Here is a 26,320-nt window from a genome sequence, read left to right on the forward strand (position 1 = left end):
GCTTACCGTCGCTGCTATAATACCGCCACCATTAACTATATTCTAGGTAAGAGTAGTATGATTGGGTTTCTTGCATTTCCATTTAATTTCATTTACATGTATATGTATATGTTTCTATAGAACGTCCTTTCTTTCATTATTTGCCCGATTATCGGAATTGTCGTAACAATATTGAAAATGGTAATTGTAATTCAATGGCTTAAAAATGCTAGAGGGCCTATTTACTTTTGAATGATTGAGTTAAGAAACTGCAGGCATTTGTGCCTCGAAAACATGCATTGTAAGTGATTAAGTTGAGTTATTCTACTGGCCTTGCCTAGGCCGTTGTACGAGGGTGGTCCCAAAAGTACCCGGCCTAACCTAGTACCGCCATCTTGTTTGAAAAATATCACTGTGTTAAAAAGTATACAATCTACAAAGCATATGTTTCAAGTTTGAAGACACCGCGTTGTTTAGTATATGCTTGGCAGCCGCCAATAGTGAACGTTTTCAGTGAACTTATGAAAATGGAGAAAATTTGTCATCGTTATGTAATACCAAACTTTTATTAGAAAGGCCTCAGCCCATCCAATTTAAAAGCTGAAATAGTTTCTACTTTGGGCGGGTCTGCCCCTTCGTTTAAAGACAACAATCAAATATTGGGTAGCAGAGTTTATAAGAGGCCATACGAGCTGCCAAGACGAGCCTTGCAGTGGTCGACTAAATGAAGTGACGACTCCAGAAATGGTAAAGCAGATCCACAAAGCGGTAATGGATGACCGTCGACTGAAAGTGCGCGAGCTAGCAGTATTGTAGGCATTTCAAAAAGTACGGTACATCGCTATTATGTGAAGATTTGGAAATGAGAAAGCTGTGTCCAAGCTGGATGCCGCATTTGCCTACTTTAAGCTTTTCGAGTATCTTGCAAGCTATACGAGTTGGGAGCTTGATCAGCGCCGACTGGATGAGTCTCTAGGACTTTCTCAGGTTCTTGATAGGAGAGACTGTTAAGTCCTTGGTATATAGGCTTGCTAGGATTGCATTTCTTTCTTGGTGGTAATTTCTTCGAGAACTTTGCACTCGTTGAGGCTCGCCTAGGTCAAAATCCTTATCTTAATCTCGCCGCCATGGAAGTTCTTCATAACTTCTTGTGATTCAGCTGATTTGGCTAAACCACACTCTATAAATCACTTATCATGCCGGTGCAAATAAGAAGAAGAATGTTATTGAAAATACTTTCAGCAGACTGAGATTGCAACTTTACAGGGTGTGCTTCTTCTGTGGTCATTTCGATTAATGGTATTTATGCAAAAACTTTATAATACTCTTCACAGCTATGAGATGGATGAATGTTTCAATGACTTTGGCGACAGCATTTACTGGGTTTTCTTACGACAACGCCTAACTCTTTAGTAAATTGTATTGCATTTCCGAAAATCCCATGAAAGTCCTCTTCTATTTTTTTCGATTTTTCGATTGCTTAATGTTGCAACCAAAGATGTTACGATTTCTGATGCCTTCGGAATGTCGATAGTTTCTTTCTGCAAAATCAAACTCAGTGGCTGCGTTAATGAAAAAAGTCACTGAGGCAGAAAACACCAATACGAAATTCAAAATTACATAATACGGCAACCAGATTCGACGCTTTTGTTACAGTCGTTCTACATTTCCATTCACTTATTTCTATCAGTCCTTCTACGATTTCTAGAAAAGCGACTGTAAATGGTTCCAATTTTTTCCACTTTTTACGAAACCTTTTTGCGATCCGCGCCTGTACGAAAATTTAAAAGCGTGCAATGTACTCGTACAATATAAATTTATGTAAAGACATGTAAATAAATGATAATTTGTATGTAACTCAATAGACGCTATGAGTTTATCATAAAGTATATATCGGTTTGACCAGAGGTAAGACTTCAGTGCAACCGGTTTTAAAATTCGAAATCTTACAGAAAATATGATACAGTACATGTGTTGCCATTGCCAAAGCAAAGTACAAGCTAACTATTTAAACTTTTGAATAGAGTTGCCATATGTATAAAATTTTAGTGAATTAAATTTTATATCTTCAGCAAAATATTACAAGGCGTTTAGGCAATTGAAGGCATTTAAATGATCCAAAAGTAATAATTTTTAAAAGAGCTGCCAAATATGTATCTCAAAATTTTAATCTCTACCCTTGTGGTCAGCTGATTAAGTCAAGCGACATTTTGACTAGTTTTGGCTATTTCTCTTTTAGTTATTTAATGTGTATGTTTTTATTTTATAAAAGTTTTGGACTCTACATAACCATTATGAAATTATAAAATCGCATTGGTTTTTAATAACTTTTTTGGCTGACGGTGTTGTGCATTTTCTTTCATATAAAATATGCTCGACAATTTCGCTTGTATGAGAGAAAATTCCCAGCAGCATCAGCAAAAAAAATATTAAAAATCAACGCTATTTTCTTTAACCTACTAATGGGCTATAAAACTGCATACCCAAAATTTTTCTAAAAAATCCTAAATAAAAAGTTTAAAATGTTTGGGTGCAAATATTAGTTTCACGGTACCCTGGAAACAATTTCAACTCTCAAGTTGATTCCCTTCGCCGATTCCTGTTGCTACTATTTCGGGGGACCTCACTGAACATTTTCCAAAAAAAAAGAGCAAAATCTGTCGGGCGCTTTTTTCTATAGTAACTTTTACTAATTCAAAAACTACACAGGCCAACAAAAATTGTAAAATATTTTCTTTCCTAAAATGTTAAAGCTGTTATTGATAGACTTTTTTGTGCTGATTACGAATCTGTAAGTACACAGTTTCCATCAGCTTTAGATTTTGCGAAAAACGTGGTCAAAGTATCAAAAAATCGCGTTTCTTGCCTAGCCTAGTGGCTTCTACTTTCGCTCAAATTAAAGGTCTTGAATTGCATTTATTCGAGGGATATAAAATTAAGTGAAGGATGCACAGCTGCGTGTAAATCGAAAAAATGCGATAAATAAGGTGTTCAAATTATTTTTTTTAATTTTGAACAGTGGAATCGTATTGCTCGTCTCAAAATTGCAATACTAGTATAATAAAAAAGACATATTTTTTTTTTTTGGAAAATCCCTTGGACATTAGCCCAATTTTTTTTTAGGTCAAGGGGTGATTGTGACTCAATGGCCACAATTGAAAGGGATTTACGATTTACGCTACGATTAATTCGCATGCAGTGTTCAAAAAGCACACTGTGCTTCTTGTGAAAGGACAAGAGACACATTTTAAAATGCTGTGCATATTTTTCAGATATGAGTTCAGCGACAAAATCTATTAGAAATGGCCAACTTCATATCAGCAAAAAACTTCAATTAGCACAAAATTGTTCCGCAAGTAGAATAACAATACCAAGAGTGTAATTGAAATTCTTAACCAAACTCGGATTTCTCGACGGACTCGGATTTGGGAGGGAGGGGTCCGCCGCGTAGATCCAGCCCTGGCCGGGACCGCTAGAAATAATAAATTTTCACATCTTAAACTATAACTATTACTTTTTAAACTAGTTTTAAAAGTAAAAAAAAAAAAAAAAAAAATACATTCCTCTTCTAGTCTCACATAAAACCAACTGCATTTTACTACTTCGCGGGCAACTGAACTTTATACGACTCTAAAAAAATGTACTCATTTTAACACAAGCACACTTTGTTACAACTAATTCACTGCAACACTTTGTAGCAAACAGGACTTTTGCATTATCCCGCAGACGAATCATTTGCTTATGATGTAAATAAATATCTACTTATATTTACATAATTTATTATAGTGTAAAACACTTGCTACAACCGCACGCTCCTCCTCAAACACTCAACGTCAGTGCATTTTGGCGACAGACCTCGAAGTAATGTCCAACGCCTTACAGTGGCAATACAACAAACAAACTTGTAGTAACATTATTTGTGCATTCGCTGCTTTACAATTTATGCACCAAAAAAGATTTAGAGATGCCAGGGAATAAATACATAGCAGCAACAAATAGTAACATATTGCATCCGCTTTCTTGCTAATAATTTTATGTAATAGGAAAAGAAATTTTTGAAAGCAAAATCTTGTTGCCCGTAGTAGTGACTGACTCCTGCTGTTGTCGTACATATGCACATACATATGTATGTATGTATGTGTGTATGTAAATATGTACATAAATCGGCCGGTCAACGGAAAGTAAATGAATACGCATGTATGTGTGTAATTATCTAAGCCCTGTGGACAAGAAAAAGGCTACTCTTGAGCTGACTTACTACAGTGACAGCCGGAATTGCAAGGAACCAAGGCGGCTAGATTTTGTGTAAGGCTTTTGCGTCTTCCGGATTTTCGCGTTAAATAAGGAAAAGGGTTCGTAAAATGGACATTTGACATTTCACCGAGACTCAAATTTCAAAATAAATTTTTATTTATAATTTTTATGCAAAATTAAAAAAATAACAATTTTTTTTCATTTTTATATTATATATCCAAAATAGCAATAATTCTTGATTTGTATATTATATGTCTTAGGTAACAGTTATAAATAAAAGTCATCAACAAATATCAGTCAGTGACTTTTACTTTTAAAAGTCATCAATGTAAACAGGGGACCGACTTTTCTTTTTTAAATGAACATTTTTTAGCATCAACATTTTTCGCAGTTAGGAAGGTGTTGGGAAACAAAAGTTTTCTACGACTTTTATACCTATAGTTTAAAAAATAAAGGTCACTGACTGATTTTTATTTATGACTTTTATAAATAAAATTCTTCGATAACTGTTATCTAAGACATATACTTGAAAAATCCAAAATAACAGATTATTTAGATAAAAATCAAAAATAATTGTTATTTTGGATTTATAAATTTAAAGTCAGAAATAACGGTTAATTAAGGAGTAATTAAAGAAAAGTCAAAAAATAATTGTAAAAGAGCGATTTTTTTAATAAAATCTGTAACTGTTACGTTCGCTGATACATTTAATTTTGGTATGAAATATAAGCAGGAAATTCTGTTACTCATACGCCGTGTATCCACACGATTAATCAAACAGAATAGGAAAACAATAACTCTTGATTATGCGAACTTTAAAGTGTCTGGCGAAAGTTACCGCCATTGCAAACTGTCTGGCAATATTGACTACTGATTTTTGAAATATCTTTAAAAAAGCCAACACTTAGTTATTTTGAAAACACACGCGAACACGCGATCACAGAACTACTAATGTGCAGAGTCGATACTTTACTCGGTACCGATTTGAAAAGTAACCAATACTTTCGATACTTGCTACCGATATGTTTAAATTTCTAACAAGAGCGACCAACAGCCAAATGTATCGAATAAAACCAGTTCAGGGAAGCTCCGCCCGCCTACAACAAGCCGCATGTAGGGGCTAATTAATAGAGTACATAATCGTGACGTAAATAGTAAATGTATAGAACGTAATAATTTAATAATTCGTGCAACACTGCGGTTGTGATTGCAAATCGAACGAGGCCGTTATCACAACAACTATTGCAGTTTATAAGTACAAGAAGGCAATGCGAGTGTTGTTTGTGACGACAATATTTATTATCGAGATATGGATTGTTCACCTTTTGATAAACGTATCGACTTGTTCGTTCTTTTCGTGTTTATATGTAGGTGATGCCATATACTCGTAATAAAGCAACAAAATAGGGCAACTCATCTAAACGCGTAAATGCCTCGTAACCATGTAAACCTCGTAAACTGACTTAATTATGTATGGAAAATCGGTTTATTTACGAGGCCTGCGCTGTTACGAGACATTTTCGCTTTTCCATGAATACGCATAAAAAATTTTTTCAACTATTAAATGTATGTATGTATATGGTGACGAAGGTTTAATATATTGAATCGGTATAGGGTACCGAACAGGAAGTAGAAAACTAAACCACTTTTGAATGGTTAAACGAAAATGAAATGTAATAATGTTACTCATACGCCACATCGTACATGGCCGTACTCGTACACAATCGTAAATGGCATATGTGTGTTCCATATTAAAATTTGATTTTTTGTTCATTCGCAATGCTTGAAATGGAATGAATTAGGAAAATTACCTCATCTAGAAAAACGGTATAGATATCCATAATCTACGACTCGAAATTAGGTTTACGTGTCTCATCGTTTTTTGGGTCATTTTAGCGTCCCTACAGTGTTATTAATGAGAACTAACAAAAATTCTTCAGATCCTGTTTTAACCGACTTCACAAAAAAAAGGGTTTTCAATTCGTCGGAATATTTTTTTTATGTATGTTACCGCATAACTTTGGACCACGTTAACCGATTTCTATATTTCTTTTGTTAAAGGAAAGGTTTTATAAGAGAATTGAAGTCGGTTTTGTTTTGTTGCTTAAAAATTACTTGTTGTTTTAAGATTTTTGAAAATTAATTTTTTTGTACTTTTTTAACAATGTCCTATAAACTTTTTTAAATGGTATTATTGGAGCATTTAACCAGTTTTTCGTACATTTTGTAATACATATCACAATGTTAGCAGTGTACATTTGTATGTACATTGCTGCACAGTCACATGTTCGTGAGTAAGGAGACGAGCTGTGGAAAGCAAGCAGTGCAAATGGGATATAGTAAAAATGTATATTGTCGGACATAATATCACACATTCGAGGAGCTGCCAAAAAATTCCGCCAATCGACAGTGTGCTGTATGGTAAATACCGACGCTACAAAAATTCCTTTAAAAGAAGATGATGACGAGGAAGGCTGAAAACAGGCAGCACACATACACAGTACATGCTTGATGCTTACAAAGAAAATTTTCTAATTTCTACTTCTTTGGCGGCTATCTGACTTTTTTTTTGCAGCAATCAACGCTTTTGGTGTTGCTATTTTGGCCACTACTGAATTTTTATTTAACCTCGTCAATTTTCTAAGAAATAAAAAATAAGAGAAACCAGTTTGCAGTAGAAAAAAAGGGGCAATAGCAAGGAGTATAAAATCCTTTCAACGACGCCACCTCAGACACCAAAGTATGTGGCAACAGCGGCCGCCGAAACAGCAGCAGACAGCACAACTTCAAATATTTCAAATAAGTACATGTGTATGTAGGTATGTACATATACATGCATAGGAATTGTCGCCTTTGCTTCTGACGTTGGCTGCCCTGCCGGACAGCTGGGCAAACGTAGCGCAAATGACATGGATCTTGGTGATAGTAATAACATTAGGTATATGTATGCATGTAGTTCTATTACATTATTAGAGTGTGGTGGGAGGTGGTACACGCTTGTGAGTGCGGATGCTATTACAGTAAAACTTTAGTAACATTCGCCAGTTAGTAACAACTCAGCTACAATAGAAAAGGCACCAACAACATGCTAAAGCCAGTAGCTGACATAAAAACCCCCAACAAAGCGGCAAAGGCGACAGCGACAGTATCGATGACATCGGCGACACGGTCACACATTGCTTGAAAGTCACTCACAACAACACTCGCACATTCATTTATTGAAGTAGTTAAGTGGTTAACATTTTTTGGCGAATTCAATTTGTCGTCACTCTTAGCTAAGGCAGCACAATCATGTACACATGCACACTCCTATAAATATACATACCTAGTATTCGTATGTACCCTGCAGTGAAAAACCAAACCAGTCAGTAAAAATACCAATTCATTAACTAGTATGAACTACTTATGCGATCAGCGACATCTGCCTTTGAGTTTTCAAAGTCTAAAATAAAACACAATTAATTGCTTTCCTTACAACTGTCGGCTGTGGCGTTTCGCCAAACCTACCGGTTCTAGTTCTGAGGTCGCAGGTTCGAGTCCGCCTAGAGGTGGTTAAGACTTTTCAAATTTAACAATAAATTGTAATATAAATTACAAATTTGAAAATCTAATTTCATTTGAGAAAAAACACATATAAAGAAATACTTTTACCATAAAAATTAAATGCAAAAAAAATATATATATTTTTCCTTTTAAACATTCAATTTAAAAATTACAATAAAAAAACTTAGTAAAAAATACAATTTAAAAACGAAAAAAAATGTCCCTGCCCGCTAGTGCATTGCATGTCGCCCACTGTGAATGTTGCAGTGCCTCGAAAAAATTACATACTTATTCATTTCACAGCGGATGAATTGGCCGCTGGTACTCATGTTGCTACTAGTAGCTCTAGTGGTGGATGCTGATGCATCGCCAGACAATTGACACCTAGTAGGACATCGCCATGTTAAAAATACTAGTCGCTAACATTGAAAAAGGATATAACTTGAACTATTTGAGCTGAAACGCAAACTGGTAGCATTCTACTTCACAACTAGTTTCTTTCCCTGCAGGGTGTAAAATGAAATGTGTGCAAATCTTATATACATACTCTCATACTTAACTAGCTTATTTTATGCACTCCATTGTGTCGCATGTTTGTAGCACAAATGCTAAGCCCACATTGACACCATCGCTGATGTCGTTGCATGGCTGCTTTGAGCGCATTTCCGCCACTTTCTTTTCACTACTGTGCTGTTCGTTTTTTTTTTTTTTTTGTTTTTTTTTTACTGACCGGACAGCCACAAACCTTAAGCACTCGTACTTTGTGGTGATTTTATGAATCTTACCGATTTAATGGCATGTGTCGTGACATGTCACACTACACTATATACTAACTAAATGCATACTACTTATTTGCATTTGGCATCGCCACACATGTCATCTCTCATAGATTATGCAATGTAACCGACGCGGCTGAGCTGCCAATGGAACACCTTGAATAATATACATATGTTACTTCTTCACACCCATTCACACGTAACTTTGCATCTGAAGCAACTAAACCACCGGAAAATATGTCATTAGAAGACGTGTCAGGCACGTAAGCAGCATAAGCTTTTCTGGTTACCTCATTAAATTGTCTTTCACTTTCAACATTTGCGAAGCTTATCTGGCATCAACTGACGCTAGTAACCTAATAGACCATTCACAGCTATGCTCTTGACAAATGTGTATGTAGTTTGACGAATGTGACATATCGGGCCCTAACCGCCAAAAAACGTGTACACTTTTTTTTCAAAATTTTTTTCTCGGTGCTCTAGGAGCAGCAAAAAGAAAAGTTTGACAAAATGTCGCTAAAATTTTTTTTGGCACTTAGGTCTCAATATTTTAATTTCGAAAAAGAAAATTTAATATGTATATAGCTTAAAGTGGGTATGTTCAGACAGGCCGATAATCGAGCAATTAAACAAGCTTTCTCGACTAAGGTGCTGATTGCGCTCGGTTTACCATACAAAATTCAAATTCTTAATTGCTTTATTAGTGCGTAATTGAACGAAGTTTTTTCATGCAACCCTGCTGGGTATGTTTTATTCTGACTTTGAGGTATGTTTATTGAATAAATAGCAATCAAATCATCGTTTCTCGTCCAATTTTACATCTGTTATTCCAACAGTGTATGGAAAATTGAATTTTCTAATTGTACCCAATCTGCGGAAATTTTTACCTAAAATTAGATCAATGTACCTAAATAGTAAATATGTACTTTTATATTCATATATTTAAGAAAATAAGCGGATAACAATTTCCGTCGATGCCATATCGTCTTCTGGATTCACATAAACAAATTTGTATATAAAAAGAATCTCATTCAACACTTCACGACAAAACTATTTTTTCGTAAAAAAGAATCAATTTCATCCGATTTGATATATTCTCTGTCCATCAACTACAGTTGCGTTACTTTGACCATTCTTTTGTATAATTTGTATGCCCCTTCACAAAGGAGGGAGGCTACTAGATAAGTTACCCCTATCGGAAAATGAGTCGAAATGTGAATAAAAATAACAACTGATTTCCTGAAAAGTTATTTAATTACGTTCCAAATGTACCTAAAATTATGTGTTTATATCGAATGTATGTACTTTCAAACTAAATAAAGGTACGATTGTACCAACTTTACCATCACTGTAGCTAATGGGGCAGCTGACTCTGTGTAAACACCACAAAGCGGTTGCTCAATTAAAAGTTTCATTAACTCAATTAAATTTCTGTCTGAACTTAATATTAATGGTACTAGATAGAAGATTCTTAAATGAAAATATTTTATTTATTTAAAGTATTTATTGTCGATCGCTAGCTATGACTTTTCCCCACTTTTCTGACCAGGCATGGATTTCGCCCATAAAACTGCTCGCCTTTGGAGACCAAGAAAGTACCATGCCAATTTTTGATACGTACAACTGAAGTGAAGCGTATTCCCGTAAGGGCATTCTCGATCGAGCGGAATGAATAGTAGTCTAATGGCGCAAGATCTGAGCTATGAGTCGGGTGGGTTTGGACTTCCCATCCGGTAACATTAAGAGATAAGTTTTGACCACTTGTGCAACATGCCGCCGAACATTGTCATGATGGAAGATCAATGTCTTATTGCCCATTCCTGTCATTTTTCGTCAATCACTCGCTCCAATCGCATCCGTTGTGGTCTGCAGAGAGCCCCATCGATCTTTTGACCACTTCTAAGAGCTCATCGTACAGAATTCCCTTCTGGCCCTACCAAATGCAAAGTATTACCTTGCTGACATAGATATTTGGCTGGGTGGTGGTGACACGCCGTTCAATATCTCTTAGTTTGAGTTCATGAGGCGTCCAGTTTCCGACTTTCTGGGCCTTACCAATGGCTTTCAATCGCAATTAAAAGTCTTGTTGAGTCACGCCTAACATTCCCCCTATACTTCTCGGGTTTGGCATGGGTCTTCGTCCTAATTTTCCGTCTACAGGCGTTGTTGGCCCTCCTTCGTGGTCCTCTTCGATTGTGTAAAATATCATAACTTCCGAAACGTCCGAACCAGTACTCATACGTTGAAATTGATGGAGCATGCTCTCAGTATATTTCACACAGCAGCCGATGAGTTTATGCTGCACTTTTCTTCAGATGGACGCGAAATACCAATGCTTCCCTCGAATGGAGTTTTATAGGCACCATAGTTGTTGAAATGAAATGAAATATTGTTAACCCTTTGATGAAATGACACTTACTGTAAATTGTAAGACAGAAATGCACTCGGAGGTTTGTCATTGCCTGCCGAGTTGTCAACGCCATTAGGAAAAACTTTTTTCTTCCCTTTTTTTATGTTAGTCGAAATCTGAGCTTGAGCCCAGGCCCTGAGGAATAGTAGCGCAAACTGCTAACCACTATACCACAGCGGCTGCCTACATCAATAACATAAATATTGCAAGTGAGTGCATATGTATGCTATGCTAAAGAATGAGTGGGTATACAGACTTTGTTGGCATTTTCTGAAAGTATACCCATCCAGTAGTAAAACGTTCGATGGATTTGTAAAAGTTAGCTCGTATTTTTATTTTATGGCCTACTAAAGTTTGTATGCCTCGGCCTAAGTAGTTTTCAAAATGTAAAAAATTATTAAAATAAATGTCTGAGCAAAATTAAGGGTTAAGGCATATATAGTAAAATTTCATGGTAAATATTTTCGTAGAAAATTTTAACCCATTAGCTCCTGTCCGAAAGGGTCGTTTTGACCCTTACTTCAAGAAACCCCGCAAAAAGCAAATTTGGAAGTTCGTTGGACGAGTGATATATTCTAGAAAATTATTCGTCGGAAAATTTTACTAGAGCTTCATGCCACCAACGTAAAAGACTAACAAATGTAAATAAAAAATCAACAAAAACAAAAATTTTTTTATAAGCAACTTGTTAAAATTGAGCTTGGCTGTTATTCCTTCTTGGCATCGATTTTTTATTTTAATTGTATAGACTTTTACGTTGGTGGCATGAAGTTGTAGCCTGCAAAGACCCCTAGTAAAATTTTCCGAAGAATAATTTGCTAGAATATATCAATCCTCTAAGGATCTTCGAAATTTGCTTTTTGCGGGATTTCTTGAAGTAAGGCTCAAAATGATCCTTTTAGGTGGGAGCTAATGAGTTAAAATGTTTTACAAAAATATTTCCCAAGAAATTTTACTGCATATGTCTTACCCTTTAATTAAGCTCAGACATTTATTTTTACCATTTTTTCCATTTTTTTCTAGTATGCCATAAAATAAAAATACGAGCTAACTTTCGTAAATCCATCGAGTGTTTTATTACTGGATATGTATACTTTCAGAAAATATTAGCAAAGTGAAAACCAAATACCCTATCTCACTGGGTTTACTTTATAAGTTAATTTCACTTTTAACCCACGAATTTCGTCCTTTCGTGATTGCTGTTAAACGGACAAATAGTTGGCATAATTTTCCCATTCAGAACTCTAATAATCTCAGCTTAGCTGCCTTGTAGCAACACAAACCATATTCTCAAACTTTTACCAACCGTCCAGATGTCGATGCACACAAGCAAACATAGCTGCTCATTTACTTTTCACGTATTTGAAATCAACCTTCCCATTGCCAGCTGTATGTAGTATGTATGTATATATGCATTAAATGTACATATGTATTTACATCTGTACTGTAACTTAAGGAAATGCACGATTTCTGAAAAGCCTGTAGTTACAGTTCTCTTCGGTCGCATCTTTTCAAGACACTCTCTACTTGTACATCTTAGATGGTTGTTTTTGTTTTGCTATGTTAATTACGCATTTGTTCTTAAGTACATACTTATTACATAAGTCAATGTAATGCTGTGCGGCGAGTGCTGGTTGCGGTTGGCAAACGTAACGTGGCTGGTTGTGGAACATCTTTGTGCCATCTGAACTTAGATAAATAGTTTGGTAAGTGTGACTGAAAAGCGTCTTGCGTTTGCAAACTTAAGCGAGTGCATTTACATTGCATTTTACATTTTATTTACATCAATTATTGTTCGTGTGAGCTTGTGTGGCGAAAGTATGCCTGCTTGTTACATACATATACATATGTATGTACAGTATTGGGCATATCTATAGCACCCCTATTTCAAAGTGATATTGTTTGCCACTTATATTTAATTATTTATTTTTAAGAATTTTCAGTTAAAATACAATTCATTCTCTAACAAAACTCATATAAAACCAAGTTTAAAACTTTTTGAAAAGACTAAATAAAAAACGCAACAAATTTTCATCAAAATTTCGAATTTTTTTCTCAGAATTGTTTCGAGTACACAGTTTTATAGCCTATTCAATTTTAGTCTGATAATGTGCAAGTTTAAAGTGGCTAAAATCTACCGTTGATTTTTAGAATTTTTTTTGTCGCAACACCATCGGCTAAAAAAAATCTAAAAAATTAACACCTTCGGCGAAAAAATTCTAAAAAATTAACGATAATTTTTAGCTACTTGAAACTTGCGTATCATTAGAATAAAATTGAATGGGCTATAAAACTGTCCTCTCGGAAAAATTCTAACATTTCTGAGAAAAAAGTTTGAAATTTGCGTGAAAATTGTTTGCTTTTTTTTGTAGTCTTTTAAAACTTTTAAACTTGGGTTTATATGAGTTTTGTTAGAGAACGAACTGTACTTTAATTGAAAATCCTAAAAATAAATATCTAACCATAACTGGCAAACAATATCACATTGTGGTGGTGCTATTGCATTGACCAATACTGTATATAAGTAGATGTAACGCTAGCTTTCCGTTTCTTACTGAATGCATGGTGATGTATGCATGTGTACTTCCATGGGTGGCATTCACTTGTTGCCATAATTTTCGTTAATCTGGCGTAATGAGTTGTACGCCATTTTTGCCAAATTGTTTGGTGAGTGCCTGATAACAATGTTTGCACTAATTTGGCAGTTTAATGGTACTCTACAGACACTTGATGCGCTTTTAATTGCGCCAAACGCTCAAGTGCACACTCACTATTCGATTTGGAAAAGTGTTGGTGTTTCTATTGTTGCTATTACTAACTAACTTACAATGTTGCCATCAACACTGTTGCTGCTCTCTGTAAGCGCCTGCCTGGCAATGCTGTTGCATAAGGACGAGTTTGAGGTTGATCGCCGGTTTTTTGCTCACATTAATTGTAATTGTTGCAATTTTCCGCCCCTCCCCCAAACAGTGGGTGTGCAAGTGCACGGCCTTGATAACTATCGTTTTCGATGTTGTTGCTTGCCTGCTTGTGGTTGGCTGCAGTCGTATGCGGCAATGTTTGGCCGTTAGTGTGCGCGTGCTGTTGCCCATCGTTCGGTTTTGGTTTTTATTGCGTTCGTGGAGTTACTGGGAAATACCTCCATTGCATCGCGATGACAAAATGATTTGTTGCTACTGTTATACACACATACATCTAGTACGTATGTATGTATGTATCAATGAGTGAGCATTCGTCTGCGATAGTTTGTATGCTCTTCGTCGATGTTCAGTGCACTTCGATGGCCTTTGAAGTGGACGCGCGTCACTGAGTGGATTTCGAGAATTCATGAGAAAAGTAAGCGATTCATTAGTTTCAAATTGTTGCGGTTTTTCAAACGCGTCAACTGCAATTACTTCGACCGTGCCAAGTCTGTTACTGCCAAGTTGCATAATAAGTAGGCTCCTGTGTCTAGTATTTTTATGCGCTCAGATTTGCAATGTCACGTATACGACATGGCATACAAATGCACACATTTACACATTACAGACAATATAAAATGTAAAATGGAAAGTTTTCTCAAATTTTAGTTCTGATTCCTTTATTCACAACATATAAATGATTACACAGAATACAAAAAATAACCTTTCATATTTATTTTTTTTTTCTTTCAGTTTGGTGCGCATGACTCAATAGCAGCCAATATGAGGTCTTTATCAAGTGCTGGTGCTGATATTTTAACAAAACACTCAATTAATTCGTTGCTGGAACAGCGTCAAGATTTTTTGAGTAGGCGAAATGAGACCAATGATGAGCTAATATCACCTTTAAATGGTAAGTTTGAAGAGAATACACTGAGAAAAGAGTTTAGTTACGTCAACTAAATATGTTTTTCTCAACACATGATTTAGTTATAGTCACATTATTTGGTTATAGTTACCAAATCATGTGTTGGTAGAAATATATTTGGCTGACTTTTTTCTGAGTGTATGTGGGTATATGAGCTTGCTCTATCAATCTCAAAAAAAAAAAACACTGGCTAGGGGTATATCACTTGTTTAGAGTGAAAAGTTACTAAGTCGATATTTTATGAAAACTTACATTTTAATACAGGAAGCAAGGAAAATGAAAAATTCAACCTTTGCCAAAAAATTAAAATTACTTATTTTAAGCCTGACCCTTTCTGTCGAGTGAAACGAAAATTTACTGAGTCTAATAAAAGAACTAAAAATCCGATAATTTCTAAAGAATGCAAACAAGTTTCGTTAATGTCTAAAAACTCAAAAAAATTTTCACTCTGAACTGGTGATATGTTACATAACCCATTCGAGCCTGCAGCAACACTATTGTCCACAGCGTGATTCGACTCATTTTCGGGTTGTTAGTTAGTTTTCGTGAAATGGTCGGCAGAAGAATTCGGAGTATCCAACTAAATTATGGAATCACTATGACGCAGCTTTGAGTAACATGCCTAGGACCACAAATGCTTTGGAGGAATGACATGGTGCTTTTTGCACCAAAGCTGATGGGGCACATGTGATACTGTGTTGGTTTAGTTGAGGTCCTAAAATGGTCATTTGCATGGAGTTTAAGAATTGCTTTCAAAATGGTGGCGATTCTACAACCCGCTTAGTCACACTAATGAAGTTCAATTTCAGTATTTAAGAAATAATGCCCAAAAAAACCACGCGACCATATAAATAACAAACTTTTTACGTACAAAATTGTATTTGGAACCATTTTTGAATTTAAATGAAATTTTCTTTAATAGACTTCAAATTCTTGCAGTAATTGAATTGTCGAGGAAAACGGCCGCTAGGCCGTTGTAACAGTCAGTTAACCAATTAGTCCAATGATTTGTACAGCTGTAAGGGTACGTTCACACAGAAAGCGGAGCCGAGCCGAGCGAAGCCGTTCCAAGCTGAGTGAAGCTTTCAACTTGCTGTAGCTATATGAAAGTGTTCATACAGGAAGATTTTTCAGAAGCGTTTTGGAGATGCAAGCAAAGCAATTTTTGATTTTGAATTTTCTATTTAATTTTTGAGCTTCATGACGCTGCTGAATTTTACAACTAATCTTCTGAATAAAATTGAGGAATTATTTTTGAAGCTTTTTTAAGACGGTAGGTTTTTGGTTTCTTTGACGCCGAGTCCATGAGAAAAGCTCTGCTTCTATTTGGGATCAAAAGTATCAAAAAACCCAAAAGAAAATTCTATTTTCGACATATCTCAAAAACTAAAGCCAATTAAATAATTTGAAGGCCAGATTCTGATTCTACGAAAAAATTATATAAGAACCACTGTGCCGCATGCAGTTGTTGGAATTTTGTTGGGCTGTGTCTTTATTCGATTAAATAAAAACTATTGGCAATTAATTAGCGCATCGCTACTAATATCACTGACAATCCTTGTTCATCGGATCCAGACGGACCAAATGTCGTTTTGCAGTGGAAGAAATTCTCCACATAATTGAAGTGGAATGTACTACTAATCCTCTTTTCAGAACATATTCGATTTTTAAAATCGAATGAAAAATAGTAATTTAAAAACTGATGAATCTACAAAACTATATTTTCTGCCCTAAAATGACAGATCGTGAACTCTTAGGGCTGGTTTCTCCATCTCAACTTAACTTAGTTAAGCCAATTTTCTTGACTTAGTCATGAATAAGCTGTGTAAAACGTAGGCTAACTTTTGACTTAAGTCCAAAAAGTGGCTAAACTAAGTTAAGTTTAGTTGGAGAAACCAGCCCTTAGACCTGGCACACACCAACGCGATAGCGACAGCGATAGAGATAGCGATGGAAATCGAACGCTCTACGTGTTGCGTTCGATTTCTACCGCTATCTCTATCGCTATTTCCGTCGCTGTCGCTTTCGCGTTGGTGTGCGCAAGGCTTTTAATCATTAAAAAAATCTATAAATATAGGAAATATTATTTCTCATAAAAAGAAAAAAAACTTAGTGGTAGGATCTTATTTTTTTCTACGGGCCCCCTAATGTTACATACATTACATGAATACATATTCCACACAAAAAAAAATGTTTTTATTTCATTAAAACTATTTCCTGTCAAATTGAGCGATAGGATATTTTGTTATTTTAAAATGCATATTTTTCCGATCAAGACGATATGTGTCCGTTAGGGAATTATTTCGACTTAAAGTTCCAAGATTGACTAGTACTAGTTTTGCAGCGATTCCAAATTTGAAGATGCAATGGTATAGGCAGCTTTTCTTCGAGCTGTCAAAAGTAATTTAAAATGGACAATAAAGAGGGTATTCGGAGATTTCTTTATATAAGGTCTTTTCCAGAATTTACAACAATATGATAAACTAATCAATCGTGCCTTTGCTTGGCCTAAAGCCACAATGATAAGACCCAAGTAGTTATTTCCTGATAAGATATTATACGCAATATAAAGACGGCTTATTCGGCGGTAATTTGTGCAAACAGCACGATCACCCTTTTTGGTTTGACTTATTACCTGGCGAAACGTTCAGATAGCACTTATGTCTTTAATAATTTATGGGGAGGTAAATTAATCAAAAGCTCACCCTTCGGCGTTATCGCAATGCGCTGAACTGTCTAATTTTCTCCTGCGCATCCTTTCCAGAGGCGCGGGAAACTTTTCTTACTTACTCGAACCTGTGTGAACACGTGATGGACAATTTTTGTTACTGAATTCAGAAATATAGTGTCTGGCATTCTTTCGGAAAAAGTTTATGTTTGCACTGCCATTGAAAATGTGATGAAATAAGTGAACTTGAGCATATTAAAGTGGTTAGATGTGACTTGACTAAAATAAACATTTATTTACTGATTCAAAACCAAACAGATTCTCTTCGAAGTTGTCCAAGCGATATTTGGCAATAGATGAGGTGGCCTTAGACAGTATACGCCCAATACATACCCATACATATGTACGTACATACATATGTATGTGTGCTTCGAAATACTTAGATGTGTAGCTCATTATATCTATTTGCATGCTTTTGAGTAGTTGTATGCCTTTGGGCGACCTATCCGTATGCGAATATCAGAGTAATGTTTTATTTGACAAATGTTTTTACTGAGCAAGCGCCAACTGCGCTCTGTTGTGCCTATTGCAATAAAGTCTTTTAACCCGCTTGTGCTCGACAACGGAATTTTACAAAATTCATCCATATACATACATTAGACTGCATCATCAAAAAAAGTTGAGGTTTTTCCGCCGGGACTACAAAATCTATTATATTTGAAGACTTCAACCCAAAATATTTAGGACAAAAATATAAAGATTTACGTGAGCTGAATCGATTTGAAAATACCTCCGAAATTGGAGTTTTTTATGAACAACAAGTAAGAAAGTCTAAGTTCGGATGGAGCCGAACATTAAATACCCGGCGCAAGTATTAAATATATACATTTTTCACCTTTCCGAAAGCTACCGCTACATGGTAAGCGTCCTTAAATTTCGAAATATTGAAGTTTCAAGTTCAAGTTCAAGTTTTACTCCGATTTCAATAATTTTCAACATTTTGCTTCCATGTGGAAAGCACAATAACCATACCGAGTTTGGTACAAATTGGTACGACGGTTACCGAGATATACACATGTAACCATAAGTGGGCGTGGCTAAGCCCATTTTCCAAAAATTTATAATATTCTTATTTTTCGTCTAAAACTTATTGTAAATATCAATTTTGAGTGAATAATCTTCGGTAGTTGCTAAAATATCGCAGTTTTCGTATTTCTGAAAATTACCGTTATAGGGGAGATAGGCGTGGTTATTGTCCCATTTTGACCATTTTCAATACCATCCGTCCTACGCCAGAAAGAAGTGCACGTACCCAGTTTCGTTAAGATATCTCAATTTTTACTCGAGTTATCGTGCGCACAGACGGACGGACGGACAGTCATCGCTTAATCGATTTCTCTTTTCATTCTGATCATTTTTGTATACATTTGTCTACATCTATCTCGATTCGTTTTGCCTGTTACAAACAACCGTTATGTGAACAAAGTTATAATACCTTTGTGCACAAGTGCCCTCGGGTATAAAAATAGTTTCTAGAATAACTTTTTGAAAAAAAAATCCCCTCATATGACAAAACAGATTACGCTTAAAAAACCTGCATAAAAATATTTAAAAATCTGTTAAAAGGAATCGTAATAATGAGATTTGATGCTGCATTTTCAAAGGTTGCTTTACGAAAAACTTGGATAACTGGGCCAACAGTATTCTGATTTAGATTTATGGGGTCGCAGTAAAAAGGTATTTTCCCACTCTTTTTGCTTCTGTGGAAAACACTTATTCAAGTCCCAACATTTTTTTTCAAATACCAACACATGTTAATTCAACTTGGAATGACGTTCGTTCATCCTACCTCTCTCTTTCATCCTTTGAATGAGTTTTTTAGCAAAGAAAGCAAATAGCTTTCCAATGACACCTCACAAGTCTAAATTGGAATAGTTTAGGTCCAGATATTCAAGTTTTTCTTATACTTATCTTTGAAAAAGGTATTAGCAACAAAGATTTCATTGCCACGATTCCATTGGAATCTTTTTACATTTTTTTATGGTTTTATCCAAATTTTTTAAGGTCTAACCGTTTTGTCATTTGAGTGGATTTTTTTTTCAAAAAAATCTTTAAGAAACTATTTTTATTCGTAAAAAACTGCATTTTTGGGGGTATTTTCAAATCGGTCCAGCGCCCGTAAATGTTAATATTTTTGCGAAATATTTTGGTGGAAGTCTTAAAATATAATAGATTTTGTAATTTCAGTGAAAACACAGTACCGATTTTTTTTTTTGTATGGGGAGTGATGCAGTCTAATATGCATACATACACACATATATGATATGCACATTCATACATAGAAAAGCACATACATACATATTTTAATTTATTATATTTGCTAGATAGTTACTTAAAAACTTATAAAGCAGAAAACCATAACTGTAAAGGAAATGCAGAATGTCAAAGGCAAAATAGCGGCAAAGTCACTCTTCCTATATTTAATGCGAGTGCATTATGTAAATATGTACATACTTATGAATACATCATCACATTGGGAAATGCAGCTGCAGCAGCAGCAACAACAGCGACAACGACAATAAAGAACATCAGCGGCCGTAATGGGGATGGCGTCAACTGCACAACGCACTGGTACTTATGAACTACATATATCGGCAATAGAGTACCCTGCTGGAAATGTATCTAACTATAAGCTAACTTTAAGTTGATTAAAAAGGAGCTAAAAGTCACTATTATCGGCGATGGCCGCGAAATAGTCAAGGGAGTTAACCTCTGCAAGGGTGGTTACGTCTGCATTTGATGTAACTAACTACTTAAGGACATAAAATATCAATAGAAAAAACAATATCTTTTTAAATTTTTTTTTTACTTTTTTTTATTAACTTTATTTATTTTATTTTTACACTTCATATTTGTTTACATATTCTGTTGTAGGTGGTCCCATATTCGAACTCCGTCAGACATAACTTCAAAATGATAATATGAAATTTCGATTTTCCTTTTATCTGTCCTCAATTCGAAAAAGTATTTGCGAAGTGCAGGATAATTTAATAGAAACGCGTTTAAAGAAAACAATCTCCTGCATTACCACTGCATTATTTGTCAACTAGTTTCAAGTTAGTTTTTTGTAGTTAACTACAAGTTATATATTTTATAGAAATCCCGCAAAAAAGCTAACTACAAGTGGGCTATTTTTTTATCGATTCGTAAATTTTTTCTGCAGGGTAATTCATGTGTACATGTGTATGTGCATATGCATGTGTGGATGTACTATTAGTAGCAGAAATAAAAATTACTACAGATAAATTTGATTTATCGTTGGGCATATTTCATTGCATTAACAGGCATTATTATTGCTTGTGCTCGAGTGCAAGAAATACAAACCAATTCCATTGCTACTAACATATAAACTAACTATTGAGGGATTCACAACGGTGTCGTATTGTTGTATGTCATAAACCTGAAAAGCTCAAATAAATGTTTAGACAACTTGCTACCACAACCAACTATTTTTTAACACTGCGAAAATTCATAATAAGACTTTGATGGTACTTTGCGAACCTCCTTAATATATTTTTTAGACCTTTAAAGTTTACGACATACAACAATACGACACTGACGACACCGTTGTGAATACCCCATATGTATATTGATATCTAATTGTGATCTCTTCCAATGCTGTCTCCAAGTATTACATATCTTCGCCTTTCAAATTAACTTCTACTGCAACGATTTTTGTGGTCGTCCAGCTTTTGTACGATATTTCTACATACATACTTGCAATGTTGCGGACTAGATATTTACTACTTATTATTTGTCTTTGTTATAATTTGTCATTATTTGGTTGTTTGCGTGTACGTGGCCGCTGGTGCTAGTCCAACCAACCAATCAGACATCAGCCAGCCACTATTTGACTACAATTTGAAGCAAAGTGTAGGCGAAATTGCATGCAAATATATTTTTATTTGTATTGAACTAAAAATTCTGGCAAAAATTACGATTCCCCTCAGGATTGAGCTGCCCAAACTCGGTTGCGAAGAACTGGTGGGCGCATGTATGAGCTGCTAATAGTGCTCTTACACGATATGTATTTGCATATGTAAATGCTACTTTTCTGATACGTTCTAATAAATATATGGTACGTACGAGTTAGAGGGCTGCATGAATTCATTCAAACTTCTAGCCAAACAGAGTACAGTAGAGTTGAATATTTTTCTTCACATACAAAACACTCAGTGTTTGGAATTTTGTAAGTTATGAATATTCATTTTGTTTTATATTTTCTACCTTCAAATGGAAGAATGTGAATGAATGAATGGAAAACATTCAAATTATTCAAACTCATTTCGGTAAAAGTTTTTTTCTACAAACAAGTTTTTTCGTATGTAATAGGAGCGCAGCAATACATACATACATACATTGTATATTTGTACATAGTATGTGCATAGAAAAAATATTTTTGGATATTCATACAAAAAATTGTCATTTATTTCAATTCAATTTATTTTCACTTGGTTTGAATATTGTGATGTAGACACAAATATCAGAACAGCTATTCACTCAAATTCAATAAAATGTAAAGCCAAAATCATTCATTAGTTTTGTATATGAATAATTCAAAAGCTGTTTGGAATGCATTCATGCAGCCCTCTAGTACGAGTAGATTCAAAAGCACAATTTCAGCTGCAGCTTCATAAGGAAGCTATTTGAGAGTGGTTATTTTTTCAAATGCGAATACAAAATGCCCAAGGCAATAAAGCAGACACTCCAGACATTTCAGCGCAACGGACGCCATTCTAATAGATGGGCGATTTGTAGATGTCAAACTATTCAATAGCAAATATTATGGCATATTTACTCTCCACAGTTCTGGCAAGAAACCATTTGTATCTCCTGTCTAGGGAGAATAATGTGTAACAACCCCCTAATTACTATATAAAGGAACTGAAAAGGTGTCAAATCTTGTCCCTGTGAAGGGATCTTCAGTCCTCTTGAGTAAAGCCCGCGTACTCCTTAGTGTGTGCAGCGGTCGGATTCTCAGTCTATCTCAACATTTGTTTTCCTGATTGAAAGGGGTTCCACCAATCCTCATGAAGCTCAGTCTTGTTTGGGCGACTGTGATTTTCATCTTTGTGTCCAAAGGGAAAAGAAATAGCAAATAACGATATTCATTCCTATATTTGGACTAAAAATTTTCATTAGTATAACACTAATATGCATGCCTTAAATAAGAAGTAAAATTTTTAAAGCAAAAACGAAAACAGTCTTTATAAAACCGTTTATATGTATGCGTATGTAAATACATTCAAATTTATAAGAAAAAACGCATCTCTCCTTCCCTTTCTTTACAGATCCGCCTATCGCTCTTAACGATTTTCTTGGCTTTGGCAAAACAACTACAAATCCTTTGCTATTGGGCACAAATGTGGACACGCTGTCTACTTCAATGGCCGCCTACACACCATTGACCCCGAGCTCATCGCAATCCTCGGCCTCGCCGGGTACACTGTCTGCGAATTCTTTCGATATTTTTCAGGTAAGTAGTATTGTAAGTAATCGGAAGTTGTAACCAATGCCATATTTGGCATCGTTTATCTTGGTTTTGTAACTTATCGGCATTGTTGTTTTTCACCGTAGTGTATTTCATGCACCTTAATGCACAGCACTGCGGAATTATCTATGCTTACTTATTTCTTATGCACCTAAATTTGCTAGAAAATTTTCGTATGTAATTTGTTTACACATTTATGTATAAGTATATAAGTAGTTCGCATCTGCTGTCACTTCAAAATGGTATATTTATATGTATACATATAGTTTTGTTGAATCGAATCAAATGATATGCATTGGATTTTGTGTTGGAAGTAAAATTCGAACCAACTTTTGAATGTTTCTTTTTTCTAAGATTGCTCAGTTGGACTAAGCAATCCACAACTGGAACGCACACTAGACTGCTCGGTCGCTCGGGAACAGGTTTCAGTTGTGTACACAGTAGGAATGTTAATCCCGGAATCCCGGGATTACATTTGCTAGGCAAACTAAGGACCAGTTGCGTGAAATTTTCGGTGAACGTTTGATTTCAAAAAATTCAGATTTTCCTTGGCCACCTCGTTCACCACATTTAACTGCGCCCGACTTTTTTTTATGGGAGAAGTTTCACACTCTCACTCTCAATCCTACTTAAACATGGTACTCCATTTGTTCATTACAGTCCACTGTGGCGCAAGCTATGAGATTTCGAATCAAATCATCTATGTGAATGTAAAACACCAATTAAATAAATTACAAATAAAGATTGGTTTATGCAGAGCCGGCAATGGAAATCGGATAAATGGAAGACTGCCATAACTCAAACAACCCAAATTTTCAGGTTGCGCATTTGAAATTTTCAAATTGTCCCCAAAATACAGAAAAAATACACAATATTAAGCACGATAAAACGAGTAAGTAAGCTGCATACATCAGCAAATAAGGTGCATGCATCAGCTCTTATGCAGAATATGGTCAGATGAGCGCATGCCCGACGACTGGAATTTAAGTATGCTCTGCCCAATCCACAAGAAAGGCGATCCCACCATACGCGCCAACTACCGCGGGATCAGCCTTCTAAGCATAGGTTACAAGGTCTTATCTAGTGTATTGTGTGAAAGACTGAAGCCCACCGCCAACGAACTGATTGGACCTTATCAGTGTGGTTTTAGACCTGGCAAATCCACCATAGCGAGAATAGGATCCACACGCACCATATATTTGTCGATTTCAAGCACTGACTCCCTTTCGTGTGATTTCTTTAATCTGATGTTGGAGAAGATAATAAGAGCCGCAGAACTCAACCGCTCAAAGACAATACTTTACAAGAGCGTACTATTGCTGGCGTAGGCCGACGACATCGATATTATCGGTAAAAACAAGGGCTACGTCTGTTCTGCCTTTTCGGGATTAGATAGAGAAGCAAAGCGAATGGATCTGGTGGTCAATGAGGACAAAACGAAGTATCTCCTGTCATCACTCAGACAGAGCATACGCGTCCTGGCACACATATCACTGTTGAGAGTTACAAGTTTGAAAAATTAGACAACTCCGTTTATTTGGGAAGCATTAACACCAATAATAATGTCAGCCTTGAAATCCAACGGAAATCACTGTTGCCAACAAGTGCTAGTTTGGACTGAGTAGGCAATTGAGAAGTTAAGTCCTCTCTCGTCGTATAAAGATCACATTCTATAAGTCACTCATCATGCCTGTGCTCGTGTATGGCGCGGAGGCATGGACAATGAAAATACCTAATGGAGCGGCTCTAGGAATTTTCGAGAGAAAGATTCTGCGAAAGATTTACGGACCTTTACGCGTTGGCGATAGCGAATACTGCAAACGATTTAACGATGAGCTGTATGAGATTTACAACGATATGGACATAATGCAGCGAATTAAAATTCAGCGGCTCCGCTGACTTGGCCATGTCGTTCGAATGGACAGAAACGCTCCTGCTCTGAAAATATTCTACTCGGGCCGCGATGCTGGTAATAGAGGAAGAGTAAGGCCTCCTCTGCGTTGGAAAGACCAGAAGAAGATTTGAAGATAACGTATGATTGGAACGTTTGCGCAGTCTGCCCAAGCCCATGAGAAGCAGTGATGGTAAAGTAGGCGGTGCCCTATGAAAGGACAAGAATTATTAGAGGATTGTAAAACTTCGAGACAGTGTCCGCATTCCAATTGCTGACTGCGCCCAAATTAATACCAGCAGCTGAGAGTTATTTTTCGTTCCAACCCCGGCTAACATTGCGCAATAAACATTTTTGTTAAATCTCAATTTGAAATGCATTTGAGAATAAGTCCTTTTCTCAAATCACAAATGTTACTTCTCGAATGCATCTCAAATAAACGTTGATAGCGTCCTCAAACTAAAAGGCACAATTTTATTATGGAATTTTCATTTATTTTAAAATTGAGAAATTTTGAGTTCTCAAATTTTTCTCAGACGTGAGAGGGCGGAACGAAATGAAATCCAGTTACTCTCATTGAAATATTTGTATAGTGTTGCCCATAATGCATGTAAAGGAACCACACAGTTTTTATAGAAAGATAAATGTTTTTTTTTTTTTGATTGATTGCAATTTCAGAGCGTACATTCACATAAATAGATATTTCATTTTAAGCAGACAAATTGTTAGTCACTATCGATGCAGCAGACGTTTTCCTTCTTTCGGTGTTAAATTTTAATGGCCAGTCAGTCAGATCAGTCACAAAACGATCAATCACAATATAGTATTATTAACAAATTTTCACTCATATCAATAAATTAAATGCATTTCAATTCATTCGAACGATGAGCGATTTTTCGGTGGTGGTACCTTGCTGTTGCGCCCTTCATCGCAAAAGCGTTTGAGTGTAAAGCGAAGATCACACTATATGTACATTTGTACAGATTTGTACATTTTGGCAGTCACAGCGTGATGTTGTTTAGAAATTTGAGCTCAGCGCAATAAAAGAATTTCCGAACAATACCACCCTGCACCTGCCAAAATAAGCAAATCTGAACAAATGTACGAATCATGTGATCCCTGCTTAAGGCCAAGTGTAGCAATGTCATCTGTGTATGCTAGAAACATCTTACACCAAATTATTGTTGGCGTAAAAATGCTCCAGAAGCGTAATGGAAAGGACTTAGAATTACACGCCCTGCCAAAAACATTGTTTCTTCCTATACGAAATGAGGTTTTATTTAGAATTTTAAGTGACAGCACAGGAATTTGTATTTAAACATTAAGAGCACGTACTTATATATATATTTTTTTTTTAAATAGTTCATACCATAGCATTTGCATAAAAGGTATTAAATATACTATTCATGCATTTAAATAT

The 26,320-nt window shown here is 35.7% G+C and overlaps 1 protein-coding gene across 2 annotated transcripts in view; it reads left to right on the forward strand.

Moving 5' to 3' along the window:
- Window positions 1-26,320, forward strand: part of LOC118737823 (cytoplasmic polyadenylation element-binding protein) — an 87,549-nt gene that overhangs the window by 50,583 nt on the left and 10,646 nt on the right. For both annotated transcript variants that reach the window (XM_036468600.1, XM_036468601.1), the window contains exons 2-3: window positions 14,616-14,775; window positions 22,810-22,994. In XM_036468600.1, the coding sequence (XP_036324493.1) occupies window positions 14,646-14,775; window positions 22,810-22,994 (315 nt within the window). In that variant the 5' untranslated portion in view covers window positions 14,616-14,645. The remainder of the gene's footprint in view (window positions 1-14,615; window positions 14,776-22,809; window positions 22,995-26,320) is intronic.

The sequence above is a fragment of the Rhagoletis pomonella genome, unplaced genomic scaffold (assembly GCF_013731165.1).
Source record: "Rhagoletis pomonella isolate Grant_MI unplaced genomic scaffold, Rhpom_1.0 Rhpom_scaffold_00004, whole genome shotgun sequence".
Classification (NCBI taxonomy): Eukaryota; Metazoa; Arthropoda; class Insecta; order Diptera; family Tephritidae; genus Rhagoletis; species Rhagoletis pomonella.